Source organism: Prinia subflava, chromosome 12, assembly GCF_021018805.1.
Source record: "Prinia subflava isolate CZ2003 ecotype Zambia chromosome 12, Cam_Psub_1.2, whole genome shotgun sequence".
NCBI classification, from domain to species: Eukaryota; Metazoa; Chordata; class Aves; order Passeriformes; family Cisticolidae; genus Prinia; species Prinia subflava.
In genome coordinates this window covers 18276985-18304754 of record NC_086258.1, presented here as the reverse complement: position 1 = coordinate 18304754, position 27770 = coordinate 18276985, and the positions used below count along the sequence as shown (strand labels likewise).

The 27770-nt window shown below is 41.8% G+C and overlaps 1 protein-coding gene across 10 annotated transcripts in view; it reads right to left on the bottom strand.

The window, feature by feature from the left end:
- TNRC6C (trinucleotide repeat containing adaptor 6C) overlaps positions 1-26958 on the bottom strand; it is a 97856-nt gene extending 70898 nt beyond the window's left edge. For all 10 annotated transcript variants that reach the window (XM_063409846.1, XM_063409850.1, XM_063409848.1 and 7 more), the window contains exons 1-3: positions 26820-26958; positions 7731-7830; positions 6954-6975 (exon numbers count right to left, since the gene is read on the bottom strand). In XM_063409846.1, coding sequence (XP_063265916.1) covers positions 6954-6975; positions 7731-7793 — 85 coding nt within the window. In that variant the 5' untranslated portion in view covers positions 7794-7830; positions 26820-26958. The remainder of the gene's footprint in view (positions 1-6953; positions 6976-7730; positions 7831-26819) is intronic.
- Positions 26959-27770: the final 812 nt, after the last annotated feature.

Sequence of the window (27770 nt, the reverse complement as noted above, 5' to 3'; positions counted from 1 at the left end):
AACACCATTATCACTGTGCAGCTGGGTTAAAATTTATCTTCTAAAATATCCAGTTGTCAACAACAGTATTGGAAGTTTTGTTGCTGATACAGCAAACTGGGATTTATCTGAGAGCACTTCCCACCAAGGGGCTTCCTGAATCTAGAGCAGAAAATCCTTGCTGGTGTTACCCAGTCTGTGCTTACTCTCCCTTCAAAGGGTATTCTTGGTCCTAGGCTAGAAATACATTTGACAATGGCCAATGTAAAGAGAAATGTGATGATGCACATGTTGTTGTTCTGCTGCCTTCAAGCATCGACCCTTACAACCTAGAGCATTTGAAAAGTGCTTTTAGCCAACTATGTCTTGTGTTAGAAAGCTCTTATTTTTATCTAATTTTAGAACTAAATATTTACAGGTCAGGCTCTTGCCATCCTCAACCTAATAAACCCATATTATTCCTAACTGAGGACAGAAAAAGCAATATTCTGCCTGTATTATGAGCACATGCCTAAATCCACATAACAGCAAACTAAAACAGGCTTTCTCTAAGGAGAATAAAAACCACCTGGGGAGCACTAGGAGTATCTACTCCAGCCCTTACCTACTTTTCCATTCCCAGATGAGGAATCTGCAAAGCTGACAAGGGAAGCACTGACCAGGACTGGAGGTGCTTTACTGGAGCAAAGCAGCTCCAGGCAAGGACATCGAAGCACCTCAGAGGGGGCAGCTGTCTTGGAAATCCAGCTCAGGCTTGGAGCACATTAGGAAGAATATATTTCATGGTTACTTCTTACATTTTCAACTAACCCCAGAGTTATATGTTTCTTTGTTTTTCTTTAAGAGGTATCTGTTTGTTTGTTTTTCTTTAAGAGATAAATGTTTTTCCCAGAAAACCTGTACTGATAGCTTTGGTGTGTTGTCTGAAAAGAGCATTTCTTTGAAAGCTGGGGAACCTACAGCTTCCCAGGAGCTACAGAAGATTTAAACCTTCAGAGCTGTCAATGCTTGCTTGCAAGGGCTCAGGGTGTCCAGCCCTGACAAACCCTCTCTCCTGCAAAAAGACACCAATTCTCAATGCAAATCTCTCCTTGAGCACCTTTTACCTGTAAACCAGCAAGACACACAGAGAAAGAGCTACAAACCTAAATGAAGTTTACCAAAGATTATTCATACATTTACTGTTTACCTTTCCTCCTTCACTTCACAATGGTAATGTTAAAGATACTCATCATATTTCTTGCACTTGTGAGAGCAAAATGCCTATTAAATACCACTGAACTACTGCCTGTCACAGTCACTCTACTTGAAAGAAAAGCAGGTAGGAAACCAAAGTTTTTTCTCTAGTATTTAACTCCAGCTCTCCCAGCTCATCCCTCTTGCTTTGTCTTCTTGACTATGCAAATTGCTCCTCCTGTCTGCTCTAATCTTTTTGCATTTTCTACTCCTCTTCACCCAGTACTGGACTCACAAATTACCTCCACCCTCTATTCTGTGCAGGCTGTAAAACGGTAATTACTCCTCTATCAGAGAAGTGATATCTCAGTGGGTTTTATGAACAAATTCATGTTTGTTTAAAGATACTTATAATAGCAAAACACCCCCATGATAACGTTTATCAAAAAGAAAACATTTTTGTGTTACAAAGCCTTAACGTATGGCCACAGGTTATCATTAAGTTATCAAGTGACTGCATATTAAGATCTAATTGAAGAACTTATTGCAGTGCTCCCCCTCCTTCTGCAATGATGATTTATGGCACATTTTGTCACTACAATGTGCAGCAGTTCAGTACAAACACAGCACTTAACTAACAAGATGACAGAGGCAGATATTCAAGCATGAGCTATAAATACTCAAATGAGTCAGAGGTTGTAAATCTGTTGTAAATCATACCTGATTTGTAGGCTGGAACACATTTTCTAATCTTATGGAAAAAGCCTCTGCTGGTTCCTACAATAATATGACACGAACCAGGAAAGCTCAAAACTTTTATTTTTAAAAAAGACTGATTGTATAACACACTGTCATGATTTTACTTAAAATCCTGATGAGATTCTCTAAAAAGTTTCATTTTCCCTTCTTTCCCATGGAAATACCACTAAACATCAGTAACATCTACCACAGCCAGGATGAGCAAATTACCAATATACACAAACTTCATTTCTGTATGAGCAGAATGGAGGTTACAGGAAGGTGATTCACACATACACAAGCACAGGCAGAGAACATTCTAACAGCCTATTTGGGCAGGGTAAGTAAAGAATCAATTTAAAAATATGCAATAATCTACCTGGCTGATTTGGAAATGAAAATAACCCAGCTTTGAAAACAGGTATGCTGCTACTCCTGTCATCCCAACAGAAATGCCAGAGCAGGGGATGGGATCTCGGATATTTTCATCCATTCTTTATTTCCTTTTAATTCCCCTTTTCTAATAGAGTGTTCCTCCAGGTAAAATACACAGCACTGCTTGTGGGATAACAGATAACCTGAAGGAAGCATACCAGCATTTGTGACACCACAATGGTTTACCCAGCAACCACACACTGTGAAGTGTTTTCTGTTCAGTCCCCTAAAATAAAACGTATGAAAGTGTGAACCCTGGCAGAATAATCTCCCAGTCTGCAGACAACCTCCCTGACTCTGCGAGCTGCATATTAAAATCATCTCACTCCGAGGAGTCCCAAGGCACAGAGCCCAGACAGCCTGGGGGAGGGGACAGCTCCACAGCAGAGCACAGAGGGAAGGGAAGGATGCTCAGCTCAGGAGCCCCTGCACCACTGGAACAGAGCACAGGCAGTGCTGGACAGGCTGCTGAATGCCAGCATCACTGCAGCCACTCCAGCTTCTGCAATTCTGCTTCACTGACCCTCAGCAGTGAGCTGAAATTCCCATTTTCCCCTAGGAAAGCCCAACTCTCCCTTCCTGGTCCCAGGCCATGAACCACCAGACAGACCTCCAAGGATCACAGAGGTCCAACAGGCACAGATCAACCATCTCTGCTTTACAGTAAAGGGATAAAAATATTTTCCAGCTCACATTTCTAATCAAACTATTTACCAAAATACTTTCTATGTCAGACTAACTGTGGTACACAGACTTAACTGTTTTTACTACTCTGTTTGCAGATTTAGCATTTACCTTTATTGCAGATAATGCTGGAGGGTTGGATGGATACTTTGCCTTTCAATTACCAGGGTGGATGTTTGAGTAACAAACCACTTAAGCTATTTTATTTCAGCTTTAAACAAATGCATTCAGCTGAGGTGGGAGTGAAGCAGGCAGGGAACTGATCACCTGTGCTGATCATAAACCTGCAGGAGGCTGGCTAGGAGAGAAGCAGGCAGCAAAACACACCCTGATGGTATTTATGACAAGCACAGCTCCTTTAAAGCCCCTGTAGTTATTAAATAACAGCCATTCCTATACTGGTGACCCTTTACCATACAGAACAGAGCTCACAATTACAGCTGAATGTTTTCATTAGAAAAGCCTTTATACACAAAGTTTCTTGATCAAGTGCACATAAACTGGCAAGAGTTTACACATGTAAAATAAACACTAATAGCCTGTGCTCAATAGTTCTGCTCTCAAAAAAATTACCATAGAAGAACAACAACTTCAATGTGCAATAAAAACCTGCTCATTTCCCACCTCATCTAATTCTGCACTGCTTCTCTTCAGCTGAACAGGAAGACTACTTTCATTTGTTTTCAAGTAATTGAGAAACATTTCAGGTCTTTATCAGCTCTCCAATCTTTTTTCCTTTCACACATTCCCTAGAATTGTTGCCAACAGGGTATTTATAAAAGATCCAGCCTCACAAAAATACTCAGGCAAACAATGTTGCAGGAGAAAAAAAAAATAGAAACTGAAGGAGCTGTTATGTAGAGAAAACTTAAAGCATTGGATCATTCTTTAAACAGAAAAAATCATTTGTTTCAGTGGATGCAAGAGCTGTGTGAGGCAGCACTTCCTAGCCCTGACTCCAGCAGCAGCCACATACCTTTCCCCTAAGGGTGGAAATGTGTGTTTATTTTGGAAGGGGTTTGTGCTCCACATCACAAATGGAAACATTCAGCTGGGGCTGAGGCCTCAGAGCAAGACTGAACTGACAACACACCACAAACACCCCCACAGGAAACCTCCTGCCTCTTGCTTCCTTTCCCTTTCCTGAGGCCTCACCAGCGACTGAACCTGCAGCAGCTCAGACCAGCTCACAGCTACATGTACAAACACACAGGTTTACTGCTGGTCAGGACAGCAACTCCACGCCTCTGTGACAGACAAATCCATGGGAATCTTACTATTAATTGCAAAGAATCAGACCTTGATCACAGGTTTCTAGCACAGAAGGAGCTAACTCAAAGGACAAACCTCCCTCCCTCTCAAGCCCCAGCACCTGGCTCTTCCTACCCACTTCAGCAAGGGCCTTCTCCTCCACAAGCACTGCTGAGAGCAAACAAGGGACTGTGCAAACACCCTGCCCCAGCCAGCTGAAAAACAAACTCAAAAATCCTTCCAAATCCTATCTGCACTTGTATGATTCCTTTTTCTCCACTAGGACCCAATGGTGCAAGCACCTCTCACTGCCATGGCAACCCAGTTGCAGAACTCAGTGACACACACATAGAATTAAGCAATTTTTTTTTAAGCTACCACAAACAGCTCTGTTAAGTCCTATTTATAAAGACCTCACCTACCAAAATCTACGTTTCGCATTCCAGTCCAGCTTTAATCTCTGATTTAATACATCCTGCTCACTGGCATGCATTACCTGCTGCAGTCCATTCACTTAGTTTTACCATGCCATTCTGTCATCACAACTAATTTAATTGCTGTGTCCCAGATAGGAAATAAATTAACTGAATTCAATGATAATCCCTGTGTTGCCTTTTAGTTCTAGTAGCATGTGTCACTCAACCTTGAAAATGTATCCAAATAAAGCACTTGGTGCAGCACTGCAATAAAGTTTACAGTCAACTCTAAATATTATAGGAAAAAAGTTCAGATTTTTCCTCTCATTAATTTTGTATTAATATTTTCTGTATTTTAAGAAATTCCTGCTACCTCTCATAAGCTCATGCACATCCCTCCTAAAGATAAATGCAAGGAACTACACTATAAAGTGCAAATAAATAATTTCCACAGAGCAACCTGAAAAGCAACAAGTAGTTGCCAGACAAAGGAAATTCAAAGAAAGGTCACTTACAGGACTGTAAATAACCCCTGGCCCTTGCCCTTAGCATGAACAGGAGGTTTGGGTTCTCTGTAGGACAGGTCCCCCCTTCCAATGATGCTGAACCACAAAAAGCTGCATCACTGCTTCTGACAGATGAAACAATAAATGCCAAAGCTGCTTAATTTCTAACAAAACTATTCTTATTCACTGCTGTTTTCTTCCTGATTCATATTCTATACCAATAAAAGATGCTTAAACACATGGATAGCAAACCAAAAAAATCCAACAGATGGAGAAATGCAGTTCCTAAATTTGAAAGAAACAAACTCACAAGCATACCTGAAAAAGTGAAGTTGCTAACCAGAAACTTAAACGTGGCAGTTTCAAGCAATTAAAAGCAAAGCTGTCACAACAGAGACAGAAATAGTAACATCCCACAGAGGGAAAGCAGAAGGCTCTGTGTCTCACTAGTAACAGAAATGAAGAGCCACTGCATTAACACGTGAAAATGAATTTAGTTACCCTGACAGCAAAAACATCTGCTGCTGAATTGTGATATTAAAAAGTCATTATAATCCATTATAGAACAGTGAAACCTTTTCACACAGAAATGAGCTGATACAGAGAACAAAACAAGCAATACTGTGGAAACAGAAATATTCCATTTAGATAGAAATTGCTCTCGTGTATTTTAATTCTGAAGTCTTTTATGTACCTAAGTTTTGGTGGGACTCACATATCTCTGCTCTCTTCTCCTGAAAGTAAAATCCAGTGCTATAAACTACATGAGATCTCACAGTGCAGATGCTACAGAATTCAAACTAAAACCTTCTGACCTCTCACTTTCTACACAGCAAAAACTCAGAAAGAAAAGGGCAGAGTTTCAATAAATTACTGTTACAGTATCTTCATCATACAGTTGTTACTTTCTTTTTCTGAATTCCTATTACTGAAATAATATTTAATTTCTGCTGTATAGATCATAAGAAGTGTTTGAATGATAAGTTGTTTGGTCCACTCCTTATGTTAGGCTTGGTTCTTTTTTAATTCTCAATCTGTGGGACTCTGGGGAGCCCCAGTTGCCCTGCCTGCCACTGAATTACCAGTTACCAATACAGGACAATGCACTTGAGCTGGTTCAGAGCTGTTCAAATCAAAGCACAGACGACACAAAAAGATCTGTAAGCCACCAGCTGTAGCAGAGAGCCATCACCTCTTCCTCACCTTTCTGAAAGCCACAGCTTGATGAACTTTTCTCCTAGGGAACCTGGCAGCCCTCTGCCCCCAAAGGGGAAGGCACTCCTTACCTCTGCTGCACACAGCTCCACTCGCTTCCCAGGCAGAAAACCCACACAGAAAGAAAAACAGGCACTGGTGGCAGCGGGGGAAACAGCTTCTCCTAAGCTCCATGAATTGAGTTTACACATTAAATTGAGTTGAATTGTGCAAGGGGAAAGGGGCAATTACTTGTCTTTGAAACAGATAAATAACTACTAACAACTAAATGGAAAACTGCATCTGTCTTGACAAAAGAGATGACACATGCTGTGTTATGGTTCACAGAAAATTAATCCATATATTCTTGTCAAAAGGCTGCTGTAGAATACCCAGCAAGATAAGCCAAAGCTTATGCTGAGAATCCCAACAAAACTTTAGGAACATAACAATCCTAGTAAGATATACTCCCCTCATTAAACAGACACAATGAATAAAAAAAGGTACAAGCACATTTTTTTAAACAAGCTTACAAAAATATCAAACATTTCACAAAGAATAAACATGAATTTACCTTTGGTTTTTTGTTCAGCAGCCTGAAAGAAGAGAAGAACAAAACAAATCAATGACTTGTCAATACTGCAAATTATACCTAATAATTATAGGGCTGCAGGCCTAACTTTTTGCAGAAACTGCTTATATAAATCAGGGATTTGTTTCATTTAAGGACTAGAGAATGGTAATTTAGCTCTGTATGATAGGAATGTGGGAATGGCAACCTCTGTCTGATTGAAGATGCCAAGGAGGCGATGTAAAGAATGAGAAGAGAGGGCAGCAGCCCCATCCACCCAGCCAGCCTTCCCTCTCCTGAGGGTCAGAGGCTTTCTGGACCCACACTATGTCTCTGAACCCTTGAGCACCCAGCAGAATTAACTTCTGTGCCTTTGTCCAGCATCCCTTTAAATCCACCCACACTATCAGCTTTCACAGACCTGTCTATTTTATAATCTGTTCGGAATCTACCCCATTTTTTTATGATGTCTGATTTTTATACCAGAAAATGAGGGAGGAGAATGCACAGCAGTGAGAACGAGCCTGGGATCCCAGAGTGCCTGGGACTGATCCGGGTTCTCCTGGCTGAGGAATGAGCCAGGGGTGGGAGCAGCCCCTTCCCTGCAGGGCACGGTGGGCACGGGCAGTGCCAAGGCCCTGGCACAGCTGCTTGGGCAGGATTCTGTGACCACAGCCTCTCCCCAGGCAGTGGCAATGATCACTTGTGCCAGGCTTGTCCCACAGGTGAAGCTGCAGCTTCCACACTCACATTTAAAACTGAAACAGGAACATTACAAACCTTTTTCTGAGCACCTTCCTTCTTTTTCTTTTCTTCCTGCTTTTTCTTTTTCTTTTCTTCCATCAAATGTTCCTCTTCTTGTGTTTCTTGTTCTTTCTCCCTGATAAAAACAAAGGTTAGGAAGAGCTTTTCAGTAAGACGAAGTTTCTCTAGGAAGGTGAATAATCTGTATTTGCATTGCTAACTTTGTACATCTCATGTCTAAAAAAGGCTGCTTCTTATGCTGCAAAGTAAAAGCACTAAAAAAGAGCTGTTCCAGAACTGAAACTCACAACAAATAAAATAGCAGGCAGTAGTAATTCAGAAAGGATAGATTTGATTTGGAACCTCTTTCCACAATCACTCATAAGTACTGCTTAATATTAGCATATTCTAGGGAAAGAAAGTTTGAAACTGGAAAAAAAAAAAGGAACAAATCCAAGTAATTAATGCAAGTTCTGCTGGCTTTCAGCAGCTGTGATTCACAATACACCTTGAAGATCATGAGCAAGTACATTATTTTGCAACTATTTTTCTCTTTTTGATCAAACACATGCTGCATTAATTTTCCATACTCCTCAATTTTGTTTTCAAGAGTTGTAAACTAAGGCCTAGATGAATTCCAATAATCATATTTTGTGTTCATCCTATAAATTCTAGCTGAAGAATTTGCATTAATGCAAAACAAGATAGTTCCAGTATCACTTTGATTAAAAATTAACCTGAATCATTGCAAACCAAGAAGAAAAGCTATTTGAAACCTTCTTTTCTCTGCTTCCTATGTCCATCACTGAAATAAATGGTTATAGCAATGACCCTCCCCAACATCCTTTTCAATAAATACCAATGCAAATAATTCATTTACTTTTCTATCTCTACTTTATCTTCCTTGACAGCTCTTCAGGTCCAGATCATTTATCAGCCTTACAGATCTTCTGAGAAGGCTGTTTCTGATGGGCTGAAGCCATTACCATCACTATTATTAGATTCAATGTCTTCCAATTACTTCTCAAGACCACTTTTAGCCTAATTTACTATTGCTTTACATTTAACTTGCCAAAGCCTGCAGCCTCCCCTCCCTTTTCATTGTTTGGATCTTTGCTGTTGTTAAAAAAAAAGAGGGTTTTGGTTACAAAACTCTTTTTTTTTTCCTTTCTTTTGGTCACAATGCGTGAGACTGCTCTTGACCTAAAGGAGAAAACAACCACTCTCCAGATTTTGCACATTGTGTCTTCAAATATTCCCTATGAAACATTTTGCCTCTTAACAAGTTTGCGTTTTCCTACATAGTTTCTCTTTGTTATAAAACAGGAACATTGTAGCCTTTGATATTTTGGTGCTGAAGGGTATTCTGGGATTTGGCTTTTTTAGTTGCCTGAAAATTCTGATCCTGGCCACTGCAGATGCTTTAATGCTTACACAGATCCTGTATGGAGCTCCAGACTAAATTAAAAGCAGATTCCCTTTCCTTGTGCCACTCCTAACTATAAACACTACAGCAGCGATTCACAGCTCCAAACTTAGGTGTTAGTGCCTTTTTAAGACACTTTACAGCACTCAGACTATTTACAGAGGTGAGAGATATGGCAAGACCCAGGGTCTGGAATGGCAGCCAGAGGTTGGGCACATCTGGGAGCTCTTGGTGCACCACTGGAGGTCCAGACAGCCAAAATGGCATTAGGTATCTGTTTTTTAAATACTGATCCACCTTCTATCCTGACCAAAAATTCACCACCTGCACGACTGCTCATCTTATGCCAGTTCCAAAGGGCCACCTTTTAAACCCTGTGCTGTAAACTGAGGTGTGGGAAACATCTGCCCTTAGGAACTGCAGCTGGGGATTTGCATTTTGTGTTAAATTGCACTCAAGACAAAACTGCTTGAAACTGTACTTTTAAATGGCTTCTTCCAGGACTTTGTGACTTAGGTTGCCAAAAGAAACGGAGTTGAAACTGTAATAGATTTGCCTTTATTCCTGTTAGCTCTGAGGAGAACAGAAGTCCCCAGGATCTCAGTGACTACAAAGAAACAACATCCAGTCCCTTCATTTGCAGTGCTCCCTACCCAAGTCACAGCAGACTCTACAAAGGCCCTGTTCCAGTGAACTCCCTCAAGCTCTCACACTATTGCCAGAGGAAGTTCAGCCTTTTTTAGTTTTTGAAAGCAGGTGAATGAAACAAGTCCATGTAAAATGAGAAACTTTTTGGTTTCCTTTTGCTAGCACTTAAGAAACCCCACGCCATTACAGCAATTCCACAATACCACAGTTACATTTAAATGCCCTACAATACTCAGGGCAGTAGTTAAAAACAAAAAACCACACACAAAAACAAACCACCACCACCACTTTGCTTAGCACGCAGTGTTTTCTTTCAGCTATAAAAGTATATATTACCCAACTTCCTTGTTAGGCCTCTTTTTTTTAAAATATCAAGTTCTTTTCCTGAAATACCAGGTTGAAAAGGATTTTAAAAGATCATCTGGTCCAGCCTTTCTTGGTCCAGCCAAGCCTTTCAAGTGCCCAGCCCTGGGGATCAACCTTCACCACTGCCAAAACCATTCCTTACACTGGATTCCACTATCAATTTTTGTTTCCAGGCAATGCATCATGTCAGTGGATTTTTCAAATTCAAGAAGAGCAAACATTTTGCTCCACTAAGAATACAACGTATTTTATTACCGTATAAGCACAGCAATTTCAAAATCAGAGGTAAAAGTGCCACTCCTCACAAAAACCTGAGGTTTGGTTGTGGGGTTATTTTTTCATTTCTGAGATTAAAATAGCCTTGGATTAGCTCAGAAAATGATACTGTAATTTTTAATGGAGCTCAATTTTCAAAACTGATTTACATAATGACACTTCTGAATACATGTGCTTTAAATACGCTTAAAATAGAAATAAAGCTCCAAGAGGCCTCTCAGATGGTAACTCTTGCTGTCACTTTTAGGCAGAAATTAGTCATCTAAGAGCAAAACAAAAGGAAAACAATAAAAACTTGGCTATATAAAGTTTGATTACGTTGTCAAAGGCACATGTTGCAGCTTTACTTCCTGAGCGACAATTTAATCTTTATTGCAGGAAACACGCTAAAACATTTATGAATACAAAGCTCATGTTCTAAAGCAGGAGTGTCTCAGAATATCCCTGTAGGAGTTTGCCTTGTTCTTACACATGGATCTGAATCGGGAGGGGGTTTTATGAGCAAGGAGTTTTACTACAGAATGAAGTGGTGTTTCCACAGATTGCAAATCGCTTATGAAACCCAAGCCTAACCCAAGGTTATCTTTCAAGTGCATGTGCTTGAGAGCTCTCTCAGAACAGGAAAGCAAGAGGAGCTGCAGGTCACGACCACAACAGCTCCAGCACTGTGGCTCTGGCCTGTCATTGCCTTCTGATGAAAGGTTTATTAATTCCTTTTAAAAATTAACAAATCTAGGCTGATTTATTTTTTAAGCTGAGAAAGAACTGGAGTTTTCTAGTTGGATTGCTTCCACAGCTTAAGGCACAGTTGGTATTGTGGAGCAGCACTGAGGGAACATTCTGACAGCATTTTGCAATATTCCTTTTGGGAATAGTGTTCCGCATCAACCTTCAGGTAGAGTCTAGTTGTATTATTGCCCACACAGTATTTTAGAGTACAGAAGTTCCTGCAGTAATTGAGGTCTAAACAGAGACTTGTCTCTCTCATCATTCTGTGTCACACTGGCCCAAACATCAATAATCTCATTGATTCTGTTGTACATGCAAAATACTGGAGGTTTGTTTAATAACAGGAAAATTGCCTTTTCAGCACAGCATTCTTAATCTTTGACTACAGATGCCTTTGTCTGGTTTAGCCACCATACCTTAATTCCAAGATACCTCTCGTACCTTAAATCCTACTTTATGCTGGAATAAACTCCCTTGACAGTTGTGGAAGTTGCTCTTACTGACAGGAAATGACAGAAATCCTAAAACTTGCACACAACTGCTCAAGCACTGCTCTGGTTTAGACTTCCTTCACCATACAACAGGCCATCGTGCATTCCTGCAGAGGCATTTTTCCTAACAGTGATGAAGGAAGGGAAAAAAAGGCAGAAAATCTTTAAATTGAAATTGGAACTGGCAAATAATCATCCAAATGCAGGCTGTGGAGGCTTTATGGAAGGAATTAATAGATCCGTGCATTGTTACAGGTGATAACAGAGAGTCTGGACAGCACAGACACAAGCTCTCAAAGACAAGTTCTCCGAATCTGGTATCATACAGTTCCAAATAGAAAGGAAGAAAATTACTACTTAGGACATTCAAGTGTCTGAAATCTTCAAGGCAGGAAACAGTTTGAAGGGTGGCGATGAAACAGGATTGAAAATTAACATCAAGAAAAGAGCACCAGACTCGGGAAAGGCGGGCTGTGATTCCTTCAGGACACCTGCAATATCAGCCCATACAAAGAGGCTGTTTCTTGGAAATCAACAGGAATCTCAACAACAATGCAGATACCCCCATGCACGGCAGAAATCCTACACAAAGCAAGAGGTCATATCCTTGTTTTCACAAGTGCTGGAACAGATTAACTAAAATTCTGTATTTGCCTATTGCTAATTTTGTTTCCTGCTTCATTTTTACACGGCCCAGCTCTGTGACCTTTGCAGAGTAAATATGGGTGAAGGGAAAGGGCTGGTGTGACTGTTAAAGTGCCAGCTTTGTTCCCTTGATATCCAGGCTCAGTCATTAATCAAGAGGAGTCAAGCTGGTCCCTAATTACAAGCTCTCCAATCACCTCAAAAAAGAAAGCAGCATGCAAAACTAGGTCAAATAAATAAGAAGGAAATATGAAAAAAAACCAGCACAAACACGTGGGGACAAACTGAAAAAGGCCAGAAAAATACGAGCACTGTGTGCGTAAAAAGCACCAACAAATCAACCTTTAAGTGCTTCATTAATATGCCAGAGGAAATATTAGTTTTGATTCTGGGTGGGAAAGGGGGAGCAGTGACAGATGACCCTGCGAGGGCTGAAGTGAGAGGACTTTTCTCCCTGCTTCAGCCCTCCCTAAAGAGGTCAGCGGGGAACAGATGGCCACAACCGCCGGCACTGGTGCGGAGCCCGCAGATGACAACACTTCTCCCAGGGATTTCTCCCAGGGATTTCTCCCAGGGATGACTTCTCCCAGGGTCTTCTCCCAGGGATTTATTTCATGGGGCTCTGGCCAAGCTGGTGCCAGGGGCAGCAAAGCACCCACAGCCAGGCTGCTCCTGCCCCAGGATCTCCACCTGCACTGCTGCAGTGGTCCATCCTGGCTTCCTGCCCAAAGGGCTGCTGAGTATAGCTCCAGGCAAGACACTCAAGATGCGTTTTAAAGTCCCTTTTCCCAAAATTTGAGATGATCTGGCTTCCCAGGAAAACTCACACGAAATGGCGGGGAAGAAAACGAGATGGAGCTAAACATTTTGCTACCACTCCAAAGAGGAAATCAGGCCAGCAAAGGCAAGAACAGCTTAAAAATTCCCGGGAGAAATGGGATGTTTCCCCACTGGCTGGGCCTGCTGTCATTTACCACAGGAATAAACACGCTGAAGTCACTGCAGGTTACCTTAAAGCACAAGCAGGTGGATGGATGGCACTCTGGAAGAGCAGCAGATGGCAAAGACTGTGCATAGAACTTAAAAGGGAACAGAGAAAAACATCAGCAAGAGCTAACAAGGATTTGTGGAGGAGAAGAAAAAGCCTGATTTTTTTTCCTACAGCATAGTCCCAGGTATTTTTGAAAAATATGAAAGAGAAACAACCAAACTACATAACCGACTTCTCAATCCACATGGAGATTTTTGTTAATAAGAATATGATTGCTTTATTATTTAATAATTTTGAGGTACATAACAAAATTACAATTAAAACCCACAAAACCCCTCCCACAAGGCAGGGACCTGACCAGGAATTTTTGTTGCAGTGTGCCTCATGCTCAGTAGCAAAATTTTTATTAACCACTTTGCTGCTGGAAAAAATGTGTCCACTTATTTAGTTTCCAGAATATATCAAGTCATAGGGCTGCAAAACAATCAAGGAGGTACAATATTCAGAACATCCTGATAAACTCAAAATGCAGAAAAAAGGCAGAGAATCAGTGAGGGAAAAGTGCAGGGTACCATTTTTAGTAGGAAAAATCCTATATAAATACAACATAGGGAACAAGTGGCAGAACACCAGTTTTGGGGAGGAAAAAAACCAGGTGCTACAGCAGATTTCACTCCAAAGGCAAAGCAACAATGTCACAGATGGCCAGAAATTTATCAGCGGCTGTGCTGTGTCCAGTTTGGGACTATCTACCCCAAGAGAGACACAGGTTAGCTAGAGAGAGCCCAGAAAACAGCACCAAGGAAATAAAAAAATCACAGGCCCTTGGAAAAAACTTTAGACTTGGATTTGCTTGATCTAAAGAGATGGCAACCCTGTTATTCAAAAAGGTGTTAAAGACAGAGGTAGAGAAGCACGGAGTAAAATCTTTCTCCTTTGGCTGTGGAAAGTAGCACTGAATTTAAATTACAACAAAGAAGATTTGGATTAGGCGTAAAGAAAAATCCTCCACACTGAAGCATTTTAAAACCCCCCAACATTAAAATGTATACCAAATCTTTATAAATATTCATTTGGAGAAGAGGAAAAACACAAAAAGAAAAGAAGACTTATTTTTTATGAAGCAACACTGATATAAGGTATCATCAACTCCTAGACACAAAAACAATTAGACAGGGAACCAGAGGCCTCAACAAAGTGAAATCCTACAATCTCCTTTCCAGGGAATTAGTGGGGAAAAAGCCCCCAGTCACACCACTGTGGACAAGATAAATCTATGGAACAGTTACATGTTCAGTTGTGAGCACACAGCTTTAAACTACACCCCATAATTTGAAAGTCTGGGTGCAAAATTTGTTCCTGTGGGGAGTCATAAATGAAGTTCAAAGAGAGTTTTTGTTTGACTTCAATTTATGATTTCTTGATTTCATGTTTTGGGGTTTCTCAGTGTCCAATTATGTCCCTGTCCTGCAATTAACCCTCCTTAATAGATTACTTGCCTTGAGGGGGGTACTCCTTCCTCTGAAACACCAAGGTATCATTCATTGCTAACAGATGTGGGCTGGACTTTGACACCTCCGGTTTCTGGTGAACTTATCTTGAAGTGCAAAACAGAAAACTGATCTCCTGAGCAGGGGCAGCAGCTGGATTCCTGCAGTCACTTAGAAACCCCACTAAATTCGGAATCTCTGCAGGAGCAGAGTGCAGCTGCCACCCAAAACCAACCAAGAACATTACAGCATTAGCTGAGAACATGGTGTGAAAAGCAACACATTCACTTAAAACTGATGAAACCAGAGGAAGATTTTAGGTTGTCTAAGAGATTAAATCAATAATCCTGCTCCTACAATCTGTAAAAAAGAAATTCCAGGATCAGAAAGAGCTGTGTTCCATGCTTTGTCTCAAGGTTGTGTTTCCAGCAGTAGCACACAGTGTTTTTAAGATGCCACTTTGGAATATTGGTTGAAGAGCAATAAAATCCTGGCAGGACCCCAAGGACAGAAAAGGAGAATTCCAGCTGCTGTGTGCTGCAGGACCTGGGCTCCCACTGGAAGTTTCCAGTTCACCCAGTGTTAACTTATTGTGACCCTCCTTTATGCACACGTAAGGTAAATAACCACTCAAGCAGATTAGATTAGAACAAAAATAAAGCAGAACACAAAGTTACTATCATTCAATTCAAGATATTTTTCAAAAGTGCACTGACTTGGCCTTGTTTTAGCTTCCACTGCTTACTACCAATGACTGGAAGAGGGGGGAAATTCCAAAGGGAAAAAAAAAAGTTTTATAAGCTAAGGATGCAGATGAATTATAACTGCTAAACCAGAAGTGTGAGGAGCCCATATCTGAGCACTGCCAAATCCTAGTAAATGTTTGTAGGGGTTTGGAGTTTTTGTTTTTCACTTAGAGGCTTCCTTTTGGTTTTGTTTAACACTCCAGTTTCTCCTGGTGTGTCAGATGAGAGGGATGGGTACTGATGAGAGCACTGGAGTACAACTGGGAATGTTTCAGATGTGTGTTACCCCTTCATTACTAAGTAGTGCACACCAGAGTGGATCTGCAGAGCAAAACTGTCACTGCAGAGGATTTCCTCTTCACACCATCCCTGTCTCAGGTGGAGCCTGGCTCCAGCCTGCTCCCATGCAGCAGGAAAGCATTAACTGCACCCTTGGAACTCATCATCCCGCAACGTTTTATTTAAAGAGAAGCTGATAACTGCACTCTGAGACACATGACGCCAATCCAAGCACAGCAAGTGAGGACAATCACTTGATCAATCATGGAAGTTCCAATCCAAATGAAGAGATTGATGTAAATAATCCCACAGGGATGCCACCACACAGGTACATCCCCTCTCCTGGGGAGGTGTTGCTCTCCACAGCGCAGGCCTATTAGTGCACATACAAGCTCCAACATAGGGCAGCTTAAGGAGTTAATAGGTAAATCTGGGCATGGGCTAAAACACTGTACACCAAACCTCACTCATTTATGCATTTCAGGCATGGCCCATACCAGAATTTGCTCCCTCAATCTGCTGACAACACCCTAGCAGACCTTAGGGATCCCACCATGGGCACCACTCAGGCTATGCAAGGACCAAGAGTAAAGAAGCCCCACACCCGAAAAAAAAAAGCTTGCATTAAATTCATCACTCAAAGCAGGCTACAAACAGCAAGAAACGTGCTATGAAAAACAACTCTCCTCCCCCAGCAAACATGGACTGATGGAAAAATTAAGCTGCACACTGTGAAGAGTGCAGATAACCAGATTTACTTTCCCAGCACTGCCTCCCTCCCAGGCCTGATGATAGCTACCAGCAGTTGATCTGGCATCTGCTCCCCAGCCTTCCTGGGACATAATGCACAAAGGAAAACAGCTTTGGAATCCAGCAGCTCAGCAAGAGCACAGCATGTTTGTCTCTCCAGATATTGTTGGCTATTTTGGTTTCTGTAAATACTTCAGAAGATGAGAGCCCTGTGCCAATCCCCCTGACTGTCACCCTTTAGCTGACCCAGGAGCAGAAGCAACCCATGGACAAGCTGCTGGCTCTGCTTAGCTGAACTCCAAGAACACTTGAGAGGAGCACTGCTCCCTGGGGCAGCTGCACAGGGATACTGCAATGCAGGAGGCCAGGAAATTGGAACAGGAACAGCAACTCCACAGGATGTTTTGCCACTCTCCACTCCTAGGGACTGAGGCTGGTGGAACCAGTCAGTCACCTGTCATCCTGGAGGGACAGCGGGGTCAGGAGGGACAGGCCACAGCTGGGGGTACTGTGCAGTAAACCTTCAGAGCCCTCCAGCAAGCACAGACAAGCCTTTATGCTCCTCTGTTGAAAAAAACTGAAAAGCAAGTCTGTGTAGCTACAATAATGCACCGTTTTGCCTGTAGGGTTTTCCAACACACCTAATCCTCCTTTCTCCCTTCCATCATGGTTAGGTGTCAGTACTCCATTATTTCTGAGCCCATCACTTTGTCAGCAGCAGGTGAAAGCACAGTGAACTTATTTACTGCCAGAGCTGCAGATCAGCTTGGTGCTCTCACACAGGTGGGGCTGGACAACACAACCTACAGCATCAAAAAGCAGGAAAGAGAATTTACCCTGAAGACAGGCATGTTCATGGTGCTACTCTTGTGCTTACATCTTCAGAAAAAGACCCTCAGCTCACAGCAGCCACAGGTCCACTGGGTGTCCGTGTTCATGAGTGGTTCCAGTGTGATTGAACAGGCACAGGAAGGTGAGCAACACCTCTCCTTAGGCAGACTTCCTGCCACAGGCACCGTGGAAAAATGCACACACGCTGCCCTCCTTCCTACCCACAGGCAGGGAAACTGTACCAGGCATGTCCAAAAATAACACCAACGCCAGCAGGACAGTGAGGAGCAGCAGTGACACACGTGTCACTCAACCTCAACACTCATCTGCCCATCTGAGACAACCTAAGGCCCCCTCCAGCCTGGGTTTTCCTGTGATATTAAAATCATTTCCTAGATGTGTGGCAGAAGCTGTGGAAGCTATCTCTAGGAAGACAGAGGGTGAGCCTCTGCTGCCAAGGCGCAGAGATCTCCAGGTGCCACCTCAGAAGGCACAAGTGGTGGGACACTGCTGCAGCCCCGACTCCAGACCTGGATGGGGGATTTAAAGGACAGCACCCTCACAGGGAAGGGGTGTCTCAAGATGTACAATCAGAAAAACATAAGGACACTGCTCCTCACGCTGTATTGGCCAGGGTGGGAAGGATGAGGTGCTCTCTCCACACCACAACCCATACAGGTGCTGTCACCTCATTGTACCTGCTCCCACATGGACAGGTAAGGGGAATGCACAGCTCCTGACACAACAAGGCAAAACAAGATGAAAAAGGGAAAACAGATGTCAAAAAAACTCCTTGTCTTAAAAACCAAAAGGAAATACACTTAAAGCAAGTATGATGATAGAGATCTAAGTTTTTGTGAGATGTTTATTCCTCTACAAGATTGAAGAATACACAAACCCATCATTTCCTTCTTCTGCATTTTTAAATTTGCTGAGTGAGCTCATTGAACATTCAAGCTGTTGTCTTCAAGTTTTCCAAATACCATTCTATTTAAAGGCACTGTGAATAGGGAATTCAATTTATCAAATGAATGAAAGAAGAATTCTTAGCAGGAACCCTGGTGAGCTAATCAAGAGTCACAATAAAATGTCAGGGGTCCTGGAATTCTCGGCAGGAGGTTAACACCAAATTTGATCCCAGTCAAGGAAGACAAAACACACTATAGACTAATAAACTGTACTAAAAGTTGTGCACTGCAAATTCGTGAAGTTTAAATACAAATTAAGAAAATCTACTTGGTTTGTGCATTTTATACACTCTTAGTATTTCACTACAAAAATCAAAACATGCTATTCACCATAATCATGTCATTTAATTTAAAATACTTTTTGAAGCTTTTAATACATTTTGAAGCTTTTAAGGTTTTGTTCCACTGCATCTTCAGCTGCAAGGCTGTTTTGAAAATTAAAGCGGCAACATAATTTGAGTAAGATAAGAAACAATTACTCTGTACCTATCTTTAGGCTGGAAACTGGACTCAGTTAAAGATTTATCCTAGCATCCAAAATTAAGGAAACAGCATAACCCATGCTAGCACCTTTTCTTCCACAAACCTACCAGAGTTTAAAAGATTAGCTCTGCAGTGCTGAAAGGGTAATCCTTAAAACCTGATGAACTTAATGGAAATAAACTTCCCGGTCCTCTTCTTATTTTCCATAGTAAAAGCATAAATTAGAATATCAGACCTAGCATCAGAATGGGCCATCATCCATTTTTCAACTTAGCAAATGAATAGCAGCTCCATGGGGGAGGAGAGACAGGGTGGGGGAAAGAATGGGGAAAGGAAATAGCCATAAATGATCTTCCAGGACAGGAAAACTAGTTGCAGTAAATAACACTTTGGAAATCAATTTATGGTCAATTATGATCTTAGTAATAACTATTTTATGCCTTCATTTAGTGCATGAAATGCCCAGGGGAGCAAATATTCTCAGAAATATAACCAATATGTCTCCAAGTATGTTATCTGATCAGTAGATGCCGACAGAATTCCAGAAAGAGCAGCTCTTGATTGTCTGGATGCTGACTGAGGGATTGGGGATGGGGGAGGATGGAAGCACAATTTCAGTGCATTTGGACTATCAGTGTTGCAATATCACCCAGATAAAATAGATTATATCTATCAGTCTGGGCTGTTGGCTTCAAAAGCAATGAGTTTTGTCATCACTGCAGTATTTCACTCAGAAATTTGTGAAGCACATTTCATTCTCACAAATGTAAGAAAAAAATTAAAGTTAAGTGCCTTTTTTAAGCAAATCATTATGTAAACATCCATTCAGTGAGCCAACCATTGCTTTATTCAATTATTACATGTAAATGTGGTAGCAGAGTATAAAGACTGACATCTCTAATGCACTGTTGGTGTAATGAGACTTACTCGGACCATTCTTTTCTGAAGTGAAGGAGCTGAGCTCTATGAGATTGATTAGAAGAACAGAAATAGTAAAAATTACACATTCACCAAGTTCCACAAATTCCCAGATAATAAATCTTTCACCTGAAACAGTGCTATTTATACAGAGACTCTGCTCCTTAACACCAGCAGTTCTATTACTGTGAGAGGCCAAATTTAGCTCTGCACCTGGATCAGACACATATTTTATTATGATCATACTAGAAAACATTAAATAGCATTTAGTTTGCTACTACTAGGCTCTCCTCCTTCCTTATCAGAGGATGCTGCATCTTCCATATTAATTTATTTTTGAAAGATTCAGGATAAACATATACTTCATTACAGTTTACATCAGCCAACAGAAACCAAATAATTTCATAGGCAGGAAGATGTGAACAGCACACATATGCCAACAGGTTATTTTTAACTAAGAGCAATTTATTCTGCATCACAAAACAGGAATGAGGTACTGGGCATTTACAGCGTTCCAGCCATGACAGCATAAGGAGATAAGGATGATTAGATTTGCAGAGATGGAGCATCATTTGTAAGTGAAAGAACTTCAAGTGCAGCACCCATTTCAAAGCTGACGAGGTGGTAAAAATTCAGACAACACAAACACTGGAAGCAATTCCCCTCTGTTAAGTAAGTTTGTGCATTTGGTAAGTGCAATTAAAAACACAGAGGGAAGAAGAAAACTGAGACCTGCAGATCGACGGAATGATGCTAGCAGAGGGATAATGAGGAATCCTAGTCCTGACTTTGGTAATACATTTGTGAAAAGAGACTGACTTGATTTACAAACAGCCCCCATTAGGTTATGCCTGCAGTGCTATTAAAGTTTTCAGCTTCATATTTCATGTGCACGATCATCCTCAAGGCTACTGTGAACATACACTTAGCTCAAGCAAAAACATTACAAACACCACCAAGACCACCTCCCATGGTCTATTCATGACCTTGTAGGAACACAGGAAAATGGCAGTCGGCACATTATGCATCTGTAGAGCTGATTTTTTTTTTCCTTGGCATTCTCCCTGAACTGCTCCTTTTTTTCTAGGATGGTTTGTGTTAAAGCATTGGGCTGATGCTCTTTTGTTTACCAGTAACCAGCTACTGTTTAAAAACAAGGATCTCCATTGTCAGCACCAATGAATGACGTGAGCATCAGCCATGAAAACACTTTGGAATTCTGAAGTACTAAAAGACCTGAGGGTCGGAGGCTTGAGCAGGACTGAAATCAGACGGACACAACACAGATATCTGGCTGAGCTTAAAATAGACTTGGCAGAAATCATCCTGGACTAACAATCGATCCGCGGACGTACTGACCACCCAGAATGTATCCAAGCCATGGTAAGCGCTCCCTATCGCTCCACCAAAAAAAAAACTCTCCACTCCCCATCAGGAAGACTTGAAAATGCAAGATGAGAGAGAAAACTGTACATTTGTGCATGCAGAACACAGGAAGGGAAGAAAGGAACAGGAAGGAAAACAGCACATCTCAGAAAAATCAGGTAATGCCATTCTAAGAGACTCCTCTTGGGCAGGACCGTAACAAAGGCAGCATCACCATTCCTTCAGAAAATCACATGGGAAAACATGCACAGACCCCATGAACAAGAAGGGAGGAGAAAAGTGGAAGGAAGAATGGATCTCCCCCGAAAACACCCATGGGCAGCCACTAAACACAGCCCAGGGTGGTTGTTTTCCTTGCAGTGGAAGGCGGGTGGGCTGTTATCTTTTCCTAAATGAGCCTATAGCTGGTAGCTGCATGATAACTATTTTGAGATATATAAACATATTTTTCTCTGGGGCTTAATTACCACAAAGGATGCCAACCGATCTGACAAGTCAATTTTTCTCTCAAATTAAAAAAAAAAAAACCCGAAAAAAAGCCCCACACAGAAAAAAAAAAATCACACAACAAACCCAACAACAACAACAAACCCCCTAAACCTGAAAAACATAACTGTCCAGCATTGTGGAGCAAAAAGCAGCCCAAACATCCAAAGGATAAGTATTAGGTATTTTCACTACAAAGCAATAAGAAATTGTTACCATTTCTCCTAACCGAGCTCCTAAAACATAGACGTTCTGGACTAAGATGTAAGTAAATGTACATCTAGTTTGCAATTTTTTAAATGGCTGTACATTTCAAACCCCAGAAAAAGCAGGCTGCAGATAGCTGTTTATTACAAATGACTTCCACCTCCTCCACAGCCCTCAAAGGCAAACTATAAAGCTGTGTGCAAAGCCAGACAATCTGGGCACCCAGCCATAAACCATCACTGCTGCAGCACAGATAACTGTTCTCGCTCTCAGCCATCCTTGGCTGCAAACCCACGGGGAAGAGCTCCAGAAACCAGACCTCAGGACCGTCAGGGCTTCTAATATTTTATGAACCTGAATTACAACCACGTTTAAGGCCTCAGTGCTGAAAAATTACAGCGCTGATTCACACCCAGGGTTGAGACCAAAACTCACTCGGGTTTGCCTGGTACCCTGAACCTTGAGATACAAGAACAGCCAGTTATTTTACAGCTGCCTTCGGTGACAGAAGCCTTTTGATTGGGAGGAAAAGAGAGGCATGCTACTCTTCAGAAAAAGACAAAAGAATCAGATGCATATTTTAGAGCAGTGCTGCATTTTCCACCATCTTTGACATGACCTCAAAGAGCACAGTGACTGCTCTGTGCAAGAACAGGCAGTTTGTTTATCACCAAATACACACATTTTTATCTTGGGCGAGAGATTTTAAAACATGTTAGTGACAAGGTAGGAAGGTGCACAAATGAAGTTTCAGAAAACACAGCTGTAATTGTATTTGGGAATCCACACTGAAGTTAACCATGATTAAGTAATGATAAAATAAGCCTAGAGTACATCTACTTGTGGCATTTAAGATGTACAACTCAGCCATGCTTTCAGTTGACAATTTTCCCAACTAGCACAGATTCCTAAAGGGAGATCAAATAATACTTTGATTCCTCTGCTTTCATACATTAAGAATAACCATCTTTCATTTTACCAACAGCATTTGCCAGTGAAGAGACGGCGCAGAGCACATAGATCATTTAGTAATGCAATTTACTGTCACTTCTAGATCATCTCCCCATTCAATAAAGTATACTTCTTTTCTAAACACTATTTGCCCTGGCTGATATCTTCATAATACAGCTGAAAACCTCAAGCCATTATCACTAGAAGGCATCAGCTGATCCTAAATTGGCTAGACTGCAGCGTCACAGGCATTTAAGAGGTTTCCTTATCATTCATCTTTAATACTGAGGGATCGACACACTCCTACCTGCAGCTTCCAGGCCAAAGGAAACCTTCTAATGGTATTACCATTATCTTGTAATCTGAATTTTAAACAATTAAAACAATAGCACTTTTGTGTTGCAGATCTCTACTGTAACCAAAGATGATATATTTTTCATCAATTTTCATGTTCTAAGTCTTACATAAAGCATTGATTTTTTAAAGAAAAGCAGAAATATGCACTCTGCATTGAAGCTGCTGAGCCTTCAAAGAGAAGCAGCACTACAACAAGGCACTTAAATTCAAGTCATTAAGAGAGACCATTTAGTTTAGTCAGAAAAGGTTTGGTCATTTTATTTTAAATCTGCAGTTCTTTCAGTCAATACGATCTGGCAATTCTTTCCAAATGAAAGCCTCTTTTTACTGAAGCAGGGAATGGCTCCACCCCTGACCTCCTCCTTCAGCTTGTTTTGGAAAGGGGCCAGATGACAGCATTTGGAAAAGCGCATGTTTATCTCGGCGAGGCCAGCTGCTAAGTTAACATATTACCCGTTCCCACATCCCCCGCTCTTGGTTAAGTCTTCACAGCTAAAACTGAAAGTAAACGCTGCCATTGGGCTTTTAGTACATGTAACACGAAAGAGAAAAGGAGTCTCCGTGGCATGGAGCATCTGAACGGGCTGCAGAAGTGTAGGTCATTCTGAGTGAACAGCAGGCAGTAAATAAAATTCCTGGCCTTTCTGAATGAAAAACTGAAAAATAAGCAGGTTTATTTCTAGACTAATTTAAAGCTATGCTTTCTATAAGTCTGCCACTCAGCAACAGTTTGCTCCACTATACAAGGAGATAATAAGCCCCTGCTTGACAAAACCATTCACTTTATATTGTTTTATTGTTAGTCCATACTTGGCAAGGTATGGAACATGGGAGCTTTGAGAACTTCATCAAAGAATCTTCAGATTAAAAACAGTCTTATGCCCAATTATGTTTCTCATTTTAAGAAAAAATTCATCTCATTATTTTCAAAGTCTTAAAGAACCTCTTTCGAGCAAAAAGAGTACAGAATTACCATACTTCCCTCAAACATCAGTGAAAGATCTCAACTTATCAAAAGCACAGTGTGTTTGTCTTGTTAGAAAAGCCAAATCCTGGAAAAGAAACCAGAAATTAAGGCAGAGATGGGGTTTTCATTGATCCCAGCAAGGTCCAGCAATGGGCAAACCCATCCACTCACAGGTGATCACAGACAGATTTTGGAGGAAGCCAAGACGCCGTGGCTGAGGGTGAACCCCCAAGTCCCCAAATGTTTTTTAGCCCAAGGGCAGCGTCCCAGAGCAGACTCCACTCTGCTGTGGCCAGCGGGGAAATGGCACAGCCCAAGGCTGCCCACAAGGACATTCCCAGGCACTGGGACTGATGCCCTGCACCACTGACAGCTCCAAAATAATCCATGTGCTGGAAAGCTGATGAACAGCACACACAAACACCCATGTGTAACACAACAGCTCGTAGTCTGATGGATACCCAGACTTAAATCTGTCAATATGAGAATCCACCCATAGAACAGGAACATTAATATATCCTGCTGCAATCCAGAGGAGCTCTCAATAAAAAGGTTTGTCTGCGTTGTTTTTTTTTCACTGCAGCAAACAAAACTTTTTAACAAAAGTACCAAATATTGCCTAAAATACAGCCCCTACTCATACCCATCCCTCTGGCCCTGGAGCAAGTCCTGGCTGCAGTTTTCCCTGTGGCAGCACCTGTTCTCCGGGGGCTGGAGTGTAATGAACCTTCCTCAACTCAGGAAGCCAGGCAGATCACTTCCAGTCAGAAATGATCCGTTCCCCTTTGAAGATAAGAATAAAGCCACACAAGGCATCATTACACTATTGCTGGTGCCCTTAAGCATTGATTTTCCCCTAAAAAAAAAAAAGTTCAAATTAATCTGATTTACTACAGCTTTTTTCCACAGACTGAGTCCCGGGCTCAGAGGCAGCCAGGTTAGGTTATCCACCAGCTGGGATTCTGCAATCTCACCCAAAAAGCACCTCAGTGCTACCCAGGGCAGACCGAGCTCAGAGGCTGGAGCAATTCCCTCACTAGGGTACCCACTGATGCTTCCACGTTCTGGAAAGAATTCCAGAACAAGCACGCCAGCGCATCCGAGGGCTGCTCCTCAGCACACCATTTTGAGCTCACAAATCACACACAGGAGCAGCCAGCCAGACATCCCAGGGATTCCTGAACCCGAGGAACCGCGGCTGTGGGAAACTCTGTGATGTGCTGAGCACAGGTTGTACCCACTGCAAGTCACCTTCTATTTCCTTGCAAAACACCAGGGGAAGCAGTGAGAACGTGTGTGTGCCTTCCCACCACCTTCTCGAAATTATTATTTAAAAAAAAAAATTGTAATATCCGAGAGGAAACTCCATTTAAATTCTCAGTCGTCGGGGAATCCATAAAAAAAAAATTAAAAACCCACCCACGGCAGGGAAGGAGGGCAGGATTTGGAAGCCGTGCCCGCTCTCCCAGCAGCAGTGCAGATGTTCTCCTGCTCCTCCGCTCTGGCATTGTCCTCAGGTCCACAGCACCACCGACACCCACCTGATTTAAAGCTCTGCACCACCGGCCAGCCCCAGTAACAGCGGGATTTATTGGAATTTTAATTACCTTAACCGGCCTAATGTCCACAGCAAATTTCTGTACATAAATTAGCATAATTCGCCAGATACATACATATGCAAACGAGAGGGAAAAATATGCAACAGACACGGGTATGACGTCCCACGGATTATTTCTAAATTTAAACTCGCTGTTAGAATAATTGAATCAATCTCTTCTCGCAGATACACTCCAGTTGTAACAGAAAATAAACTAGCCACAAAGACCTGCAGTCTTATTTTTAATGGGAACGAGAGGGGAAAACCCAATTGAGTTCAATAAATCCCATAATTGAACCTTCAACTAATTACATATTAAGAAGATTAACCTTTGACACAAACTTGTGATACAAACAAAGAAGCCTCGAACAATTAATAAACTTCCAGTGTTTCAAGATTTCTCAGGTTAACAACTGAGCCCTCCCCATTTTCCTCCCCTCCTGCGTCGCAGTTAAAGGAATAAACTCTGTTTAATATTCTCTCTCCCCCTGGACATTCCAGGTTTAGACGAAGATTTCTCTGTGAACACTCAAGAGAAAATTACTGCGGATTCCCACAATCTCATTACGCGAGGGGGGAAAAGAGGAAAAATAAGCTAAATCTAGATATTTTAACATTTAAGAGAAAGCCGCCATAAAGGACAAAGCTAGAGCTCATGTGCTCGCCCACAGGGCAGCACTGCTGGCCATGCCCACAATTTCCCAGCCCTGGGATCATTTCCAAGCCGCTCGGCGATAATTTTCACACGTGTAAGTTCTAAAGCAAGAGCACACGGTCATACCTTGCAGCAGAAGCTGCCTTCATGTCATGTCTGAGCGCCACAACATGCTCACAAATGGCACTTTCTGCTCGCTGCTCGGGGCGAAACAGCCATTCCGGACACAGAAAAAATACGGAATTAATTCTACCATTAAAAAAAAAAAATCCGGAGGTTGTTCACATTTTTTAAAAATCTGTATAAAAATAAAATGGATTTTGAAATGTTTTGGGGTGTTTCTTGCTTGGCTAATAAGCAGTTTAAAAAAAATAATAATCTAGTTTAGACTTATGAAAAAGGAGGAATGCACCGGCTTTGCAGGTCTCTTCCCGTGCTAACTTCTACCATGCCTGCATTAAGAGGTTCTTACCCCTTCTTACCTTTTAGTCTTTTCTTTATGGGGCTCTTTGGCAGCTTTCGATTCAGTCTTGCTGTAAGGAAACAAGTGACTATTTTGTCTATCGTGTAGGGGTCTTTCTGACGTGTTCCTTTCTTATTTTAAAATTTTTCTTTTTTTTTTTTTTAATTTTTTGTAAATGTACCCGTAATTTCACGAATATGAATACGAAAAAAATCTCACACGGCCAAAAAAATTAAGTTTGTTGTTGTTGTTGTCGTCGTTTGTTTACCCCCCTCAGGGAAAAAAAAAAAAAAAGTCTGCCACACAGGAGATGAAAAAAAACCCAACAGATCAACAGGAAAACACTATCCAAGTCGAAAAGCAAAGAGCTTCAGTGTTATCCAGCCCAGACGAGAAGTGCAGCAAAAGCAGGTCCAATTCCAAAACAAGCTTTTGATTTCCAGTGAAGCAAAAAAAATTAAAAAAAAAAGAAAAAAAATAACCAAGACCAAGAAACCAAGACAAAGTACACGTTCAAGTCCCCAGCTAAATTTTTGCACGAGTGTGTCTTAAATACAAGTTTGCTTTTATGTGTTGCAGCAAAACCCACGAAAAGCCAGGATTTGGAGTTGATCGGGATGAGTTCTCGTGTGTGTGTCTTGATGGGTTCTCAGTCCACATGGAGGAGCATCTGAGGGTTTTTCAAAAAGTGCAAATCAAAAAAAGAGAAACTGGGATCCAGAAAAGAGTTTTAAGATGGATCCCCCCTTCAAAATAAAAGGAGGAGGGGGGTAAAACAAAATAAAACACCACCGCGGAGGCACGGGGGGATGCGGAGTCTCACATGGGGCTGCGGACAGGAGGAGGATCCCGCCGGGAGGTCCGGGGGGGCGGAGGATCCAGCGGTGTCTCTGCGAGGGGAGGAGGGTCCGCGGCTCCGCAGGGACCCCGCGGGCGATCCGGGGCGGGAGGAGGATCCAGCAGCCGCTCC